General features: G+C 26.9%; 3 protein-coding genes across 4 annotated transcripts; 1 reads left to right on the top strand and 2 right to left on the bottom strand.

Annotated features, from left to right (window-relative positions):
• Positions 1-1927: 1927 nt before the first annotated feature.
• On the bottom strand, positions 1928-5250 carry LOC137834822 ((+)-borneol dehydrogenase 2). 2 transcript variants are annotated; one of them, XM_068643024.2, is made up of 3 exons: positions 5138-5250; positions 4954-5030; positions 1928-2827 (listed from the first exon to the last, which is right to left on the bottom strand). In XM_068643024.2, exons 2-3 carry the CDS (start codon positions 4995-4997, stop codon positions 2029-2031), a joined length of 843 nt encoding a protein of 280 aa, XP_068499125.1. In that variant the 5' UTR covers positions 4998-5030; positions 5138-5250; the 3' UTR covers positions 1928-2028. The 2 variants fall into 2 exon arrangements, with proteins under 2 accessions (XP_068499125.1, XP_090158570.1); XM_090302444.1 differs by lacking the exon at positions 5138-5250 and having other exon boundaries at positions 4829-4956.
• A 4543-nt stretch (positions 5251-9793) lies between these two features.
• On the bottom strand, positions 9794-12596 carry LOC137834830 (nascent polypeptide-associated complex subunit beta). Its single transcript, XM_068643041.1, has 6 exons — positions 12428-12596; positions 11210-11277; positions 10843-10991; positions 10702-10758; positions 10285-10323; positions 9794-10188 (listed from the first exon to the last, which is right to left on the bottom strand). Exons 2-6 carry the CDS (start codon positions 11275-11277, stop codon positions 10028-10030), a joined length of 474 nt encoding a protein of 157 aa, XP_068499142.1. The 5' UTR covers positions 12428-12596; the 3' UTR covers positions 9794-10027.
• A 5412-nt stretch (positions 12597-18008) lies between these two features.
• Positions 18009-18653, top strand: LOC150027424 (putative B3 domain-containing protein At4g03170). The gene has a single exon (XM_090302332.1). The coding sequence runs from the start codon at positions 18009-18011 to the stop codon at positions 18651-18653; it is 645 nt and encodes a 214-aa protein (XP_090158458.1).
• The last annotated feature ends 694 nt before the right edge of the window (positions 18654-19347 follow it).

The raw sequence follows: 19347 nt of genomic DNA, 5'->3' as shown, positions 1-19347 counted from the left end.
GGAATAGTTAAGTTGTCGATCTCAAAATATGTAAATGCATTTTTTTCTATTTTGTTATTCACTTCAAATATACCATTAATGTACCACACGAAAAAAAAAATCAATGTTTTTGGACATTATTATGTCTGATGTTAATTTAAATAAATGAATAATGAAACTTTTTGTGCACCAATAGATAGTTCTATTATTAAGATAAGTCAAACAAACCAAAATATCCACGTAAGTAGAAATAATTGCAGATTACTTTTAACTTGTATGCATTTTTATCTTGCTGGAATATCTAAAATAAACTTTATTTTGGAATTTTTAACGTGAAATTTATTTTAAAACAAAAAATTTACTTGGAATTTTTATCTGAAAAATAAACTTATGAGAATAAAACTTAATTGAGTAGTATAAAAATTACCTTTCTAATATTTTATTAAAAAAATAACTTTAATTTAGTATTTTGACTAAATAAGTTTTGCTTTTAAGGTTTATTACGAAGACAAAGCTTAAACAAAAAAGAAAGCCATAGAAAATTAATGAAACATTATTAGATTATTTTCAAGTGTTGTTTTAACTAAGATAGGTTATACCAAGAAATGAACCAATGATTAAAAACTTTAATTTGACCATTAGAACTTAAAAAAAAATATCTTAGACACTTTATTAAAATATTAAAATACAAAAGTTAAGAAATTAGTTAGAAATTGCAAACTTATTGAAAAACGTATCAAGAATACAAACTATATATTTAAAAACCTACTATATGACATACCAAACTTAAATGCACATAAATTCACAAAATGATTTTTAAAAAAATATTCTGTGATGAATCATCCATATTATATTTAAAATATTTATATAAATTGTTTATAAATAGAATTAACAAAGGTGTATTTGATTTGAATAAATTTTCAGATCAAAGACTGGACTTTGGACTGGAGAGTCAAGAATTGAAGAAGGCAATTTCTTCCTCCACCTCCATAGTTTCTTTCTTCACCCCCACAAATTTTTTAATTCCAAAATTATCCTTCAAAGGTGTAAGATTTTACACCTTTTTTTTAAAATTGTATAATAGGTAAACCTTCAAAACTCTAAAATTCGGAACATAATTTTGTAGTTCGAAAGATTTTTTTTTGTTAATTTTAAAATCTAGAATTTTGAATACAAAATTATATTTCACATTATTACAAAGTGGACTTTAAGTCTAAGTCAACCACATAAAACCGACTCTAATACCATATTACAAAGTGAACTTTAAACCTAATTCAACTCCATAAAATTGACTCATGCAACCACTTATATACAAGAAAATGTCATAATCTCTAGTCGATATGGGATCTCCAACACACATTTTTAAGTTTTAGAACATAATTTTGTAGTTCGAAAGATATTTTTTTTTGTTAATTTTAAACTGTAGAATTCAGAATACAAAATTGTATTCCACGTGTTAAAGTTTTAGAACATAATTTTGTAGTTCGAAAGATATTTTTTTTGTTAATTTTAAACTATAGAATTCTGAACACAATTGTATTCCACAATTTAGGAGTTTGGAATGCATTTTCAAACCCAGAAAATTCATATCAACCTCTAAAATTCATAATACAAAATTGTATTCTCAGTTCTAAGAGTTTGAGATGTATGAATTCCAAAAAAAGAGAAAGAGGAGTGTCAATAAAAAATAAAAAATAGAAAGATAAAATTGTCATTTCAGGTGTTCTATGAAGGTGTATGGATGGAAGAAATTGCCATTGAAAAAGGGGATTAACAAAATGATCAAGACTTACTTAGATCCTTTATAATCAATTACACAATGCTAGAAGACAAGTCAATGATAAATTTCCATTAGACCAAGAGAAGAGTGTGGCACTTTGATCCCTTTGTGGGTTGGTTGCATGGAGATAAATTTCACATACTAAAACTTAAGGATAAAGAAGCATAGTTTGAAGGAGAGCAATCATGTTATTTGTATGTTTACTTGAAAATCCTTGCACAAGACTCAAATGATTGCAATGTCTGAAACAAACATTGAAATAGCATTAATCATCTAAAAACATGGAGAGAGTGATTTACACTGGTGAAGCCACCATCAACCATGAGATTGTCTCCACTGATATATCTGGCCTCATCACTTGCAAGGAAGAGAACAGCATTAGCCACATCATGAGGAGTTAACTCTACACCCTGCAAGTTCGCCATTCTCCCAGTGAAATCACGAAAACTCACCAAGGCATCATCAGTTCTCTCATCCTCAGGCAAATGGGCCAAAGCCAAACCTGTTGCAACAGCATAAGGTGACACACAGTTCACTCTTATACCATGCTTCCCCAATTCAGCTGCAACACTCTTTGTCAGCCCCACAACAGCATGTTTTGATGCTGTGTATGCATGTATTCCTATTCCACCCAAAACACTAGCCACACTGCTTAAGGAAACAATTGACCCCTTCTTTTCTGGGATCATGATTCTAGCAGCATGTTTCATGCCATGAAACACCCCCTTCATATTTATGTTGAGCACCTTGTCAAATTCTGATAACTCTGTGTCACGGATGTCAGGACAAGGTGATCCAGAAATTCCAGCATTGTTCACTATGATGTCAAGGGTGCCAAATTTTTCAACAGTCAAGTCCACTGCACGGGAAACATCATCCTCTATGGTAACATCACAGTGGATAAAGACAACATTTGCTTCACCACCAAGGGACTCACACAGCTGCTTTCCAAGGTTGTCTTGCACATCTGCTATGCATACTTTAGCACCATGGATTTGGAACTGGCGCACAATGCTTTCTCCAATTCCAGATGCCCCACCTGTGACCAATGCCACTTTGCCTAATAACCTGAGAAAAAGAAACAATGGTAGTCACATAATTGGAACTTAGGAGCACAGGGAGAATGGTTTGAATAATGCATGCAGTAGTACTTCCTAGACTATGAAAAGTAGAAACACTGAGAAGTGCTGAAAACAGTGTATGAAAGGAGGGTACTAGTGAGCCCACAAAATGTGCCAAATGTGTTTGAAATCTCTGAACCATTTGAAACTTCAGATATGACCATTTATGGTATCTGCCTAAATACAATTCTAAGGATTGTTAGAGTAAAATTCCTAAGAGATGAAAAACTAACTCCATTGCCCAAATTAAAAATTGAAAATTATAGAGCAAGTCCTAAAATCATGCATACAACTCATGTAAATTATACATGAACTTGGCATGAAAGAATCAAAGATTGATTAATCTCCATCAAAATTCCAATATCATCGACCATTCAAATACTGCATCATATGCAGAAAAGGCAGAAAATGTTCCAATCACAAGCATGACTGTTTTTATCCCATGGTGTATAAAGTGACAATGACATGTACATCCCAAGGATGACAGGTAGCAGTACCATACACTACCATACACTGTTGTTAGAAAATATAAAGAAGGACACCATCACTCAATTTATTTTACCATTCAATTTTGTTAACCTGTCACAAAATACTCAGGCTCAAAGGAAGAATGATAAAACACGTATACATTAATAACATAAAATACCAAGGACAAGCTTCTCTAGAAGGATTTCTGCAAGAAAAAAATAGAATTTACTTCTCCATAAGTTAAAATTAGTTTATCCACAAGTTCAAAAAAATAGAGATTTGGTGAATCTTGAAGAAGCTACATGAGAGAGCATCTACAAAATAGCTCATGCATAAGCTAATGTTAACTTAACGAAAAAGTCAATTTCATTTTTTTCTTTATACTTTTCTCTTGTAGAAGTCCTTATGAATAAGCTCGTCTAAATAGACCCTATATATATGAAAGATTATTGAACTGAATCTAGTTCCACGTCCAAATCATGAGGCTGAAATTGGCTTCTGAGTTGCGTTTTGTCAAAATTATGTCAGAGACTAGCCGTGTGTGAGTGGAATACCCAGCTGCCTCACTATACAATGAAAATAAGTTTGCAAGATTACCCTTGACAAGCCAAACCAGATTTGACTTGAGGTTCCCTGGGTCAATTTGTAATACTCTACAAGGAATTGTTTTAGCCTGAGTTGACCAAAAAGATATTAAGTGCAATTTCATTCTTTTACAGAAAAATGGAACTTCATTGTTGCTCATCCTGTTAACATAAGTTATTTCTGTGCATTAACCCTTCACAACATGGGCACATAAGCAAAATTACCACATATTATTAGTAAGAAAATCCTCCAATAATTTAAAACACTATCCAAATTCAATTAGGTGAGCATTTGAAGATTGACTCATAAATAGTGGATCTGGGCTTCAGAGGAGTAAAACACTTTTGCAAAACTGGGAGAGCCAAGAGCTTACATGAAACAAGCCTAAATCCATTTGAACCAAATACAGATAGAAATTTGATAGAGATCTGACTGCTAACTAGAAGTTAGAAAAAATCCCAAAACTCAATAAGGTGAATAATAGTAAGAATAATGAAAACAGATAACTGCAGAAAATAACCCCAGTAGGTGAAAACAAGACCAATACAATTTCTCATGGTTTTAAACAATGGTAAGAAACCGCAGTTCCAGTTACAATTGCAGTCTCAATGTGAAGAAATTACAACTACACCAGCAACATAGAGCCATGCAATTTGTAAACAGACAGCTGCAAGCATGAAATCAACAACTTGAAAAATTCAAAATCAACTTAGCAGGTATCTTATTTCTTTTGGTAATCTAAAGAAGTAAATACAAACTTATATTAAGCTTTTGTTGAACAAGCAATTATCTGTTTCCTTAAAAGAGTAGAAATTGTTTACTTTTAAAATAAGCAAATCAGAGAAACAGATAAAAAAACAGAAATCTGATAAAAAATAAACTTAAACAAACTCACCCAAATCAGATGACACAACAAATAAAATAAAGAGAAAAGACAATTTGCATAAAGTAGATCCAAAAGCAAGAACAGTTCATGCAGAGCTGAGATGGGTGTTAGAGATGACAGAAAGAAAGTATTACCTTGGCGTTGGAGTGGAAGCCAGAAGTGTACTGGTAGTGGACATGGCTGTGCCTACTTTCTCTCTGTCTTTTTGGTCCTACACAAAAAGAAAAGATTTTTAGAATGCAAAAACACAAAGAAAGAACATGTGCTCACACTTCTGATTGATATCAGAAAGAAAGAAAAAAAAGAAAGAAACAGTACCTTTGGAGTTTAGCAAAACTGAACAAAAGTTGATGTTGATGCAATGTGCCACAGAGAAAAATAGAAGACTATAAATAATGACATACATATCATAACAGATCAAGTTCATCATCACATTCATTCCTCATAAATTAAATTCAATAATGATGGCGATTAAATAATTATATTTAAAATATTTCTTTCTTAAAACGTTTATTACTGAATAATTACTTACAAAAATTATTAAATAGTAATTAAATTTAAAATAATTTTTATTATTAACAAAAATTTATAAAATAATTTTTAAATTTGTATCTAAATTACTTACCTAAGTGATTAATATTTTATATTTTAAATTAGTTAATTGTTAAATACCAATTTAGAAATTTTTATTAATAATAAAAATTATTTTAGATATCAATAGTTTTTTAATTTATAAAATGGTTTTTAATTTAATCAAATAGTAACTAATTATTTTGATATTTAGAATTAGTTTTTATTTAATGAATAAATCTCCTTACATAACTAATGTCTAACTTGAATGTGATTATGCTTTGATTTGTGGTGCGTTTGACAAATGTTTATTGGATGCTTCGTAATTTATGAAATACTTGTTTAAAAAAAATTAGGTTTAGGGTGATTTTTCGTGAAGAGAATGCGTGTGCTGATAAGTTGGCTAATTTATGATTTATTCATAGAAAAAATTTTCATTGGTATAATTGACTTAGACTTTCATCTAGTCTGTTATTAGAATTCTTTATAAATGTTAACATGAGCTTTGGTCTAATTCTCCCATATTTTTGTATTTTTTTTTTAGTAATAAGTTGTTAGTTGATTTGTATAACATCAAAGTTTTTATTTTAAAAAAAATCCTTACATAACTTTTATTTATTATATATAAATAGTGTTTTCCTGTTCTTTTATATCTGTCAGTTTTAGAAAACAATTGTTCCTTTTTAAAGAATGTATTAACATTTTTTTTTACACTTTTTATGTTTTTTTAATTTTTTAAATAGTTTATACATATATTTATTAGGTTAGATTGAAAGAGAAAGAGGTAAAATGGAAAAGTGCACAATTATTTTATTAGATTAAAAGAATTATTATAGTTTTTAGTTCGTGCAAAACAATATTAAAAGAAAAATAAAAAAGAACATGACTTCATTAACTAATTTTAAAAAACTAATAATATTAAGTTTAATTTAAATTTAAATTTTTTAATGACTCTTCTTGATAAGATATTTTTATTTTTAAAATGATTTTAGCAAATTTAATTATTTTATTCTATCTCGTCATTAATATATTTATTACTTCCTGATACTTTTTATTAGTCTTTTAATATTATTTTTGTAAAAAAACAATACACATAATACGTTTTTTCTTGATATTTGTCTCGTCATTAATACATTTAATATTACTTCCTGTACAACATTAATATAATAAATACATGGATAAGTTATTTAAATACTAACATTGATTAATTAATAAATAATAAATGTGTTATTAAATTTTTTAAATAATAAATTTCTTTGTGGCTTTTTAATTGTTGATTTGTTTTACAAAATTTTGTTTTCTTTTATTTCTTATTTCTAAAATTTCAATTATACTTTTAATTTAATTAATATGTTGAGAAAAATCAGTTATGATAGCACAAAAAATGTAATGCAATGACAAATCAATAAACATTAAAATAAGAAAAACAAAGAGACATAATAGGTTATTTACTTAAAACTACGTAAAAATACAAAAATCGAAATGTTTTCTTCTATTTACGAAAAAAATAATTTCAGTCTCAAAAGTTTTAGTTTGATTAATTTTATTTGAACTTTAGTTGAGGTAATTGAATTTTTTAGAAAAAGTTTTATTAAAAGAAAAATTTAACATTAATATGCAATTAGTTTTTTAGGAGGTCATTATCCTTTGTTCTTTGTAAATTTAAAATCTTTAGTAATTATTTTTAAATTTAATTTCATATTAATATTAGTTTCCTTTCATTAATTTTATTTAAACTCTCTTAACAGTTAAGGTAATTAAAAAAATAACATTAATATGTAATTAATCTTATACATAGTCTTTTATCCTTTTCTTATAAATTTAAAATATTTAGTGATTATCTTCAAAATTAATTGTATATTAATGTTAATTTTTCTTATTTTTCTTGATACTCACACAATTACTAAAAACCAAACATAATCATTAAAAAATTCAAATAAAACTAATAAAATTAAAGATTTTATATTAAGATTATTTTTTTATTGTACAAACGAAATATGTCAATATTTATTACTAGATCGAAAATAAAATTATTGTGAAATTTTTTATTTTACCTTTCACTTTTCACCTAACACACTAAATATAGGGTGTAAACTAAGAATTTTTTTTATCTGGTGATCGTTATTTGATTAAATTTAACTCTATATAAGAATTGAAAGAATGATAATCTTAAAATAATTAATGGCGAATTCTCCCTTAAATGAATTTCTATAGAATTAATGTCTTTTTCATTATTTTTTTAACCTTAAATAAATTATGGATCGATTCATTATTGAATTTATTAAAAAATGACTTAGTATCAACTAATCATATTTATTTCATCATCTCTTTAGTGTTGATCTATTTAACACTCTGTATTAGATCATCTAAATTGAAATCACAATTTTAATTCAATTATACATAATAATAAAAAACACCATATTTTTTTACTTCAAATAATAGTTTTAAAATAAAAAAATAAAAAAATATTTATTATTTATTATTTATTTAATTTGAGAAAGTTACGTAATTTTATTTAGATAAATAAATTACACAGCATTTTTAAAAATATATTTATTTATTAAAAGATAAAATTGTTTAATTATATTGCAACAGAAATAGTTAAGAAAATTATATCTTTATATAATAATAGAAATTGTTTAAACATAAAATTGAATGATAGAAAATGAACTAAAAATATTACAAAATAGTGTTATATGGGTGGTATAGATATAATTTTTGTAGATATTTTTTTTTTGAATGTGAATACTTTAACAAAGTTACCTTATCATAATTTCTTTCAAAATTTTATTATGTATTCAATTCAACCTATACATTATTACAGATAAACTATCATGTATTTTTATTGACTATCCACCCTAAATAATTTGTAAAATATATATCCATGATAAATAATATATTATATACATAACCAACAAGTTAAATGAAGTCAGATATTTGTTAACTATGAAAAGTTTTATTGGTTAAAAGTTTTTCTTAAAATATATCAAGGGTGTTTTATCCACTTAAAAAAAATTAAAAATCAAATCAATAATTAGTTTAAATACACTGGAACTTTATCACTTTTATTTACTTCAAAGTAATTTTATCTTCTATGTTTAAAAGCGAAATTAATTAAATTTATTAAAAGATGTTTAGATTAATAAGCTATTTATATATTCACAACTTCTATAGTGGAAACACAATAGAGCCAACCGCGTCTGTTGTACAGATTTATTTTTTTATCATATTATATTTTTTGTATATAAAAATACGATATATATATATATTGTATATTGAAATTCTATTATAATAGAAGTTTAATTATAAAAAGTGAAACATTCAAAATATATATAATTTATTTGATTAAAAAATGAGTACTTACCTTTTTTAATTTACATTAATCGCGCTTTTCACTATTTGTATTAGTTTCCTCTTTATTTTCTTTACTGTTTTTTTAATTTATTTTTTTTATTAGTATTTTTCATTGTGATTTTATATTATAATTTTAAAATATTATGAGGAATAAGATAAAAAAAAATTATATTCACTAAACAGGAGAATTTCATTATAGATAATAAAATATAAGAATGCTGTTTTATTCAAATTAAGGGTCATGACCATTTCTTTCATAATCATCACATTTTACTCTTTTAATTTATATATTAGAATTAAAACAAAGTGAATTAACAATCCAGAAAGAAAAATTGTGTAGAAAGATTAGTAGAAGTACGTTAATTCTTGAAATTAAATTTGAAGATTTTATTATTAGTGATATCACTTGGGTATAAAATAAATCATTTTAACTAGTGGTCTAAAGTAATTTGAATTTGCATCTCCCTCTCCCAACCTTTGAACTCTATGTAATCACTATCTTCATCTATAATTGATTTAAAATTATAGTCTTCCTTGTATGATAATATTTACAATCATGATTAGTTAAATTGAAAATTCACCAAAAACAACATTTGTAAATCAAATGGAGCATTGATGATTGACCCATGTTTTCAATCAAATTCAATTTTGCCTAAGAATAGAATATTTGATTGTAGTTTTTAAACACAGGTCTTGTGTAGTTCTTCATTCTGCTACGTGGTTAAGTAATATTTTGGTTGTTAGAGCATATAAGAAAATTTCAATAAATAACAATCAAAACATCCAAATATATTTATCAAATGCAGAAGGTTAGGGGAAAACCCAGTTTCACGAACCAGCAATTTCTTCACGTAAGCTGTGTGTGGCTGTATAAATCCTCTTCCTCACTAAAATACATACACAAACAGGTTAATTACTCCCAACTCATTTTTTTTTATCCAAAATATTACTGATTGATTCTTATTCACTAGCATTAAAACAATCAACAAAACAATTAACCATGTAGTTCCACAAAATTCAGAATTGGTTGCTTGCATGGGGAATAAAAAGTTAAAATAAATTAACAAAATTGATTTTTACCTCCAAAAAATGAACATACAATACACAAACTCAGGTGCAGTCAGGTAGTAACACTTTCTAGTTAGATGATGGGGCCCATAATTATGTGTTTTAACAATTTAAAGTATAAACAACACCTGAAAAACTTTCAATTTTAAAAGGGCAAAAATGAAAGCAAAAAGCTTAAAAAACATCCAAAATATATAAAAGACGACAAGTAAAATTCTAAGACTTAGTCTCCTCAGCAACTGCCTCAAAGGTCTCTCCTGGGACAAGATCCGGGACAGCATCATCATCATCATCCTGTGCCGTTGCAGCTCCTGCTTCAGGTGCCTGCTTCTGAAATTGTTCAGCTAGCTTCTTCAGGTTTTCCAAGTTGTCTGGCCCTGCATTTTTTTAGAATAACCAGTTTCAAATTAGAAAGACGGAAAAAGAAAAAAGGAAGCTAAAGATTAAGCTTTAAGAAGATGCATATCACACACCTAATTGGTGGATGATGTTAGGGAGAATATCCTGCAACTCTGCGAAACAGAAAATTGTGTTAATTAAAATGCAATCTAGAATGAGATCAGTTAAAAAACGGGAATACTGTAGTCAAGTCTGATACTAGAAATGGAGGAAATTTGTGTTATGTATGATCCAATTTAAAATAAAAAGACCGGGCATCTCATGTGATAAACATTCAAACGAAGATGTCCATGACCCATAAGCCAATTAAAACCTGCGATGCCTGAAGATTGACTTAGCCGGATTTGAAACACACGTTTGAATAAGATATAGGGGAATTATCTCTAAAGAAGTTAAGACTTAGCAACACACACCAAAGTAGACAGCACAAACTAAGTCAGATGTTACAACAGCATACAGAAATGAAGAACAAGGTGTATATATAAACTTACTCTTTGTTTGAGGAGAACCACTAACAACCCAAGTATTGGCAGCAATAGATGCTTGTACTGCAATAAATTTCATGTTTAACAATTAGCCACCTTACAATGTGGAAATAAGTTATACAAAAATATCATCCATTAACATTTTACCTTTAGGGTTTAAAAACTGGATAACTACATCATCCTTAAAGATGTTGACTTCCTCAATTGCAGGGATAGCATTCACCCCTATTCTCTTCAGGGTGCTTTGAAGCCTCTTGTCATCTGTAGTAGTAGTCTTGTGGACAGCCTTCTTCTTCCTACAAGATAGGGAAAATAAATCATTTAAAAAAATTACAACATCAATTTATTTACTAATACAAGTACAATTAAGAAAATGTCAATATATGGCTAGTAAAACATCTAAGATTTTAATTGTGGAATAAAATTATTTAAGAAAATATTTAGGAGTACTTAACAATATTAGAAAACATAAACTTGGTGTGGAATAAAATCAGATTTTGACATACAAATATACCTTCTCATGGTACCCTTTCCACCAGTTCGAACAGAACTGGCCATCTTCTTCAACCTTTCTACATCCATCTCTATACAAGTGAATGGGCAAAAATAAGTTTCACAACAAGAACGGTAACAATAACAAAGGAAATTGGTTAAATATACAAAAGGCAGACAATTATAAATAATTTAACAAGTACTCGTCAACTGGTTAAAACATAGCCAGAAATCACTTAAAGTATAAAAGAAGTCAAATAATTTATAGCATATAAAAGAGACAAAGTAATATCACATTAACAGAACACGAGCTTAGAATAGAATAGTCCAGACAGGTGAAGCAGGAGAAAAATAAAAAGCAAACCACGGGTATCCAAATACTAAAATAGAAGTTTAGAGTTAATAATTCTCCTTATCATATTACAAGTTATAATCGCACAACTAGATATAAACAGTGTTTAGCAACCCATTTAAGAAAGAACAAAGCAACCTTGAGTTGAGTGATGTTATGTATGCATTGTATGAAGAACTTATTTCTGAAAACTTCTACTCGTTGCAAATTCATTCCAACCATATCAAAGAGTCCATTTTAGCATGTAACATCATGCATGTAATCCTAAAATCATTCCAGAAAAGATTGAGTATGCTGAAGTCAAGCACACCATACATCAGACAGTGGATGTTAAATGCACTCCTCATCAAAATGCATTGAAAGACACACCCACTTTGAGTTCCCCGATAAATACAGAAAATAAAAACGATAGTGAACACAGTAACCACAGTTCAGATCTCCAGTATTACTCTCCAGGGAACAACCCAAAAGAACCAAACTCCTCCTTATTCAACTCATCCTCAGATGCAATTCAAGCAAAATGCCACACAAACTTCCAATCATGTAACACCAAAACCCATAGCATCCCTAGATTTTACCTCTTCCTTGAACAAGCAGTCATTTTAATTAAGTAATATAAATAATTACATTAAAAAGATTACCCAAATCTACGAACCCTAATAATAATAATAATTAATGATAACAATAAATACTTGAAAAAAAAAAAAACCAAAAAAGTTTCCACAAACTTCATAATCAAAGGACAAAACCAAATCTACCGCAGGAATTGGATTATTGAATACAAAACTTAAATCATTACACGAACCGCAGGCAAAGATCGAAAACCGTATCGAAAATACGAAAACCGATTAAGGAAACGAAGGCGTGGTAAGGTGGAAAAGAAGATACCTTCGATGAAGCTTACGTGGTTTGGAACAGATTGTGAATTGGAAGAGCTAACCGATACTACTAGATAAGGACTTCCTTTTATATGTAAGAGACTTTGCAAAAACCCTAAATCACTTCTTTCCAATTTTTCTTTTTATTCCAATCAACCACCCCCTTCCCTAACCCACACGTTTTGGGCCGGTGGGCATGGTATTTAACACCCACACTTTTACTTTTAGCACCCCACATTTTCTCTTTTTTTAAAATTCCATTTTGTCCTTTATGATTTATATCTCTTTGAAGCTAAAAAAAACTCCCTTTTTGTGTTGCTCTTCAGTGATCCACTTCCTCTGCTTCGAATATTGTTTTCGGCAAAACAATATTGTAGGAGATTAAGGTTTAGTAGAAATTAAAATTAGCTAGCTTTGGTGTTTTTCTTCAATATATTAAAAAAAAATCAAGTTCTAGAATAGTGAATCCTAAAAGGAAAATAGTTTGGTAGAAATGATTATATGCTTATAGAAGTGATTATATGAATGAAATTTTTAATGGTGATTATGTAATGAAGGTTGTAATGATAGTTATGTTTGACATGAGTGGATTATTGATTTTGAAGAAAAATATCAAACGAAGTTGATATGTTGACTAGTATGAATGAAATTCTTTATATCATGAAATGTGTGTCAATAATAGAGGAATTAGTTGAACAAATAATAGTGAAGTTTTTACAATTGACGAGATAGGTGAAATATGTTATTGTTTGTGTAAAAAATGTGACAAATGACATCTCTTGATATTGTAATGTATTTATATAGGTGTTTGGTACACGACCTACTTGAATCTGTGTGGTAGCGTTTAAGCTTAAATTTGTCATTATCAATTAAGGTCTATAAGGAAGGAATACATATGTGTTGTTAGGTTGCAAAAGAAGTGGAAAATGTTTGATCAAGTGGTTACCACTAGGTCAAAAGTTATAGTTGATAATCATGATGCATCTCTTTCTACTTAAGAGCGTAGAAATCCAAACAATTTGATTATGAATTGACCTACCTGGCCTAAACCATGAAACAATTGATGTCACCTACAACATCTCCCCCTCAACAATTGCCCAAATTGGAATCAAAATTGTGACCTATCAATTATTAGATTGAGTATTTATCACTAGGCCAAAAAATTATAGTTGATATTCAAAGTGCAATTCTTTCTACATAAGAGCGTAGTAGCACAAAAATTATGATTCGATTGTGATTTGACCCATTTAGCTTACTTAATACGATAATTAATGCCACTTGTAACAAAAAAATTTGAATTAACAAAAAGGACTTACAACTCATTGTAATTGAAACAATGAAATAAGATTCCACAATTAAACTATATGGTAGAGCAGTGTGCAATAGATGGTGATGGATTGTAAAGTTGTTATGTGAAAATCATAATCATAAGTTGGATGTTACATTAGTAGGTCATTTATATAGTGAAAATTAAAACCTAATGAGTAGTTAATGTTTTTTGACATGGCTAAGAGATTAATGAAGCCTAAAAACATTTTACTAATTTTAAAGGAGTCAACCAAGACAATGCCACAACTATAAAACAAGCTTAGAATAGGTATAGATATTGAAATGCAACAATAGTGATGTTACTAGAGCATGACATGTATTCTCAGTATAATAAGTTTCGTGAGACCTCATGATAGGATTCCAAATATAATTAATGCAAAATTTAGGAATTTAAGGTTAGGAATTGGAACTAACTAAAAATTAGGAATTGAAAACAAAATAAAGAAAGACACCAGAAACAAGGTTTGACAAGTTCAAGAAAGATCGCTATAAGAATGAGTGAATTCTTAATAAGATCGCAAAATGTTGGGAAGAACCCTCACAAAAAGATATTCTCACTATTTTGTCAATCATTTGTATCCATCTTTTTGAATTCCAAAATGTTTCAATACAAATTTAGTTTTAGATTGTTCCTTATTTATAATAAAATAAAATAAAAAATAAAATCTTTATATCTTAAGTAAAGTTGATTTGATAAAATGGTTAAATGAAGTACACTTTAACTTTGTAGTTCTAGGTTCAAATCCTAACTCTAAGCAACATATTAATAATGTGTCATTCACTTGCTTGACTTTCTTTGTTGTTTTTCCTTATTAACAAGCGAATAACAAAAAAACCTTTTATTTTGACTTGAAAGACTTAAATGATTGTTTGTGGATTTCGTAGAGGCTGGTAAGGTGATTGTGGATGCATGTAGATGTGTGATGGATTATCCAAGTTATTATGCATTCCAAGGACATGTTTAATTTTTTAAAGTGATGCATTAAAGGTGCTTCAAAGTAGTATGAGAAACTTGTTTAACTATTGGAACATAGTGAACAAAGTAACCTTACAACATAATGAAATTAAAGTATAATTTGTAATGAAATTAAAGTATAATTTCAAAGAGTCTTCATGTTGTAGGACATACATTTAGTGTTACCTTATATAACACATTACGAGAGTTTGTATGAACATATGCAATGAGTCATAATTGAAGAATATGATTATGTTAGGTATGTTATTGTTAATTTTCAGCATTGTGGTTGCATACTCATAAGTACTCATGGTCTACCTTGTGCATGTGAATAAGCTAGATAGAAACTTGGCAATATACCACTGAATGCAATGTTGCTATGTGAACCAAACTTATCTTGTCAAATATATCATAATGTGAGTGAACATTGAAGTTGTTTATGCAATAGAAATTTATTGTCATGTTTAATCGTTTTAAGGAGATTGACATTGTTGGTAAAGTCATAATTAAAGGCAATTTGCATGAAAATGTACATCCATATGACATCTTTGTATGCACTAGTGGATAAGTTCAAAATTAAAGAATCGCAAACATGTGAAATGGACATTAAACAAGTTTTTGTGTTTGATAAATTTCATGTTGATTTTCATCCATACTTAGTTGATGTTATTGATGAAATTTTTTGATGGTCATTGTGTTTATTGTTTACCTGTTACAAGGTTTGGCATGGGTGAAGAGTCATGGCACTCATGAGAATAGACTTATTCAAAAAAAATGTTAGTGACATGATGAATATGTTACAATAATAGATGACTATGAACAAGTAGACACCAACTAAAAAAATTGAGAAAAATCTTTTTAATGGACACCAAGAGGATGAATTTTCTACCCCGTAAACTGATGTTGAAATTTATGAAAAGGTGAAACATGTTAATATTATTTTTGAAAAAATAAAAATAAGGCAATTGAGACTGAAATATTGAAGAAAATGTTTATCTTCTTTGATCTCTCATGCAAGTTGCATGTCAAATATTATATAAGTATACCTAACAAATATTTAAAAAGTCAAACTTATCTTAATTTATTAATATGTACATGTATAAAATAATTAATTATATCATCAAAATTATAAAATAATCAATTATGTTATAATATAATCGGTTATATCATAAATTAAAAAACATATGTGTTATAACACAATCGATTAAATTATATATAATTGATTATGCTGATAAAATATAATAATAATAAATATATTTATATAATAATAATAAAATAAATAAAAATATTAATAATAATATTAAAATTACAAAATAATAGCAATAAAATAGTAATAATATTTAAAATTAACTTATAAAATAATAATATATAAAAAAAGTAATAAAATTATAAATAATAATTATAATATTTAATAAATAATTTTTAAATTGGTATCTAATTAGTTATCAAGTTTTAGTTATTAATTATTCAAATTTTAAAGTTGATAGTTAAAATCTTAATAGGTAACTAATTAGATATCAATTTATAAACTATTTATCAATAATAAAAACTAAAATAGTATGTAATTTATTTAATATAATAACTAATTATTTATTAACTCTAAAATTATTTTTATTAAATGATTATTTTGTAGTGAATTATCGTTTTTCATTTAAGATTTATTATTTATCTTCTTTACGTCATTTAATAAACTCTCAATACAAATTAGTTAATAACTATGGTATTAACAGCTAAATATATATTAATTTAGAAATTAGTATATAATTTTTTATTAATAATAGAAACTACTTTTAAATATCAATAATTTTTAATTTACAAAATAATATTTAACTTAGTTAACATAATAAAAAAACAAATTTTAAATAAAATAATATTTTTAACCAACCAAATTTTATGAATTATGGATGTAATATGCAATTATTTTTATTTATAATGATAGAGTATTCATTTAATTACAAATAGATTAAGTCAAACCTAACCTAATCACATATAGAGGTTGGATTAAGTTCCGCATATTGCAACAGAAACCCAATCAAACTTAAATTGTAAAATAATATTAATATTAATAATGATAATAATAATAATATAATTATTATTTAACCTAATTTTATTAATTAAATATACTAATAAGAAATAAATTTTTTTCAACTAATTCATAATTATATAATATATACATATGTATCCCTCTGTCCTATATTTTAGAAATTATACATCTCCGTGTAAGTATTTGTGCTACATAGATTCCAAAAAATCGTTTCTTTTACACAAATGATATAATAGATTGTGTTTAAATTAGTTAATATTTAATGATTTTTTAAAATAATGTGTATTTTTTAAATATTCACTTCTTTAAATATTAAAATAATATATTTTATTTTTTTAAAATCATTCTGCATATCTTTTAAAATAATAATTTTATGAGATTGAAACTTATACTCAAATTCAAATTCAGTGAGTTAGATTAAACTGGATTTAATAAAAAAAAATTAAAAAATCAATCAAATCAATTCAATATTTTTAATTGAATTAGATTATTATTTTATCCAAATAACAAAGTAATTGAACTCTTAACGAGTACCTATAACCTTCATATTTTCAATACCCAGGTAATACATTTTTCAATCTATAATATCTTTGATAAATACTTGTTTTTAATATTTCATTGATGCTTTAATTATCTTTTACAAACATCCTAAAAATATTGTAATATAAGTGTTTCCCATTTACCTTTTTATCACGTAATACATTATCTTGTCTTGATAAATATGTGTGCATTTAATATTTGATTGATATTTTATAAGATTTTTTTTTTTAAAATGCACAATCATATCTAAATAAATTTGTGAAAGATATTATCTTGATTATTTTGATAAATACGCGCTTTTGATAGTTTCTTGATATTTTAAAAAGAGTCTCTTAAAAAAAATACGTAATCACATTTTAAATTTTTTTAAAATTAATATCTGTTTTTAGTACGTAATACCTTATTTTGATAAATATGCGCTTCTAATATCTTATAAAGGATTTAAAAAACTAATCATATCATAAATAAATTTTTTATAGATAACTTTTTTTAGATATTAGATATGATATTTTATCTTGATAAAATATTTGATTGATACTTTGATAAAAAAAAAGATTAGTTTGTAATATATAAATAAGTGTTTGTATTATGCATGTAAATATGTTTTTGAAGTTTTCAGAAAGTGGTGGAAAGAACATGAAGCGTGAGTGGTGTAGTACGGAAGAGGAAATTGTTAAAGAATTCTCTGAAGATGGATTATCAATACTTAAGCTTCTATGGACTATGCAAGGAGAAAAAGATCCTCAAAAATGGCATGAAAATATCTTTGGCAACAAAAGATGCAAGCACTCTCAAAACATTGCTGAAGAATTGGGAGAGACATCAAGATTTAAAGATGGTGGAGATGTTTCTTTAGAAAATTTAGATCAAGAAGCTGAATTCTTATCTGAAAGTTCATCACCAGAGGTATGTTTTTCCTCACAGGAACATCTCATTCGTGATAGTTATAGTCCTTCCTCTTTGCCAGCTATGGAGAATTTTAGAGAGTATATTTTAGAGCATGGCGAACCTCTTCACAAGAAACTCACAACGAGTGATGTGAATGTCAATCAAAATAGACTTCTTCTTAACAAAAATCATGTTGAAAAATCATTTTTACCATTGTTGAAAAATGATGAAAATATTGAGAGAGGAATTCAAGTTTCTGTCTATGATGCTCATCAAAATACTTTTAGTTTGACATTCAAGAAATGGACAAATAAATACTATGTGTTGAATGGTGGATGGAAAGATTTCTTCCAAGTCCATAAATTACAGAAGGATGATTCCATCACAGTGTGTATATTTCGTCATTCAAGCCATAACAAATTATGCTTCGCTCTTGATTATAAGAAGATTGGAGGTGACAAGATACAAAACCTATCATGATTGGTTTAGATGATTTGTAACATTCTAAATTGTAACCTTACTATGATGATTGTGCACTTGAAATAAAATTAGTGTTTATTTGATTTTCTAGAAGGACTTTTACAAACATAGCACAATGTTGGTTGCTATTCAAATTTGTTTATTTCAGTTGTAAATCATAATTTTGTTTCCATAGTATATTTTATTAAAATTATTTGATATTATGTTTTTCTTCTTGCGTAATAGAGAAGTTTGTATTTTCTATTCCACTATTTTATTTGAAATGAGTCAAAAATTAATATTAATATTAAATATTTCTAAATAAAATAGATATATTATTATAAAATATAAAATAGAATATTAAGTAATATTTTGTTGATAATCATCTTAAGTTGATAATCGATCACAATACCTTAAATAGTCATTTAATATTATCAAACAAACATATACTTTCGTCATTGTCATGGTTTATATTATATTTATGTTTTTAATTTGGTAGAGTGCGTGACTTTTAAGTTCGATTCTCAAATGTCAATGTTCAACCTCATATTGAAATAATATCAATAAGATTAATTATCACATTTTTTGTATTGACCACGATTTTGTTTATGAAAAATATTTTTAAAAAAAATAAAGAAAAAATATGTATTTAAATTGTTCTTGATCTTAACTTTTAAGTGATATAAGATTAATATGTGAAACACTTTTCATCTGT

Source organism: Phaseolus vulgaris, chromosome 5 (assembly GCF_051622355.1).
Source record: "Phaseolus vulgaris cultivar YP4 chromosome 5, ASM5162235v1, whole genome shotgun sequence".
Classification (NCBI taxonomy): domain Eukaryota; kingdom Viridiplantae; phylum Streptophyta; class Magnoliopsida; order Fabales; family Fabaceae; genus Phaseolus; species Phaseolus vulgaris.
Note: the sequence above shows the minus strand (reverse complement) of the source record. Positions and strands in the feature narration are given on the sequence as shown.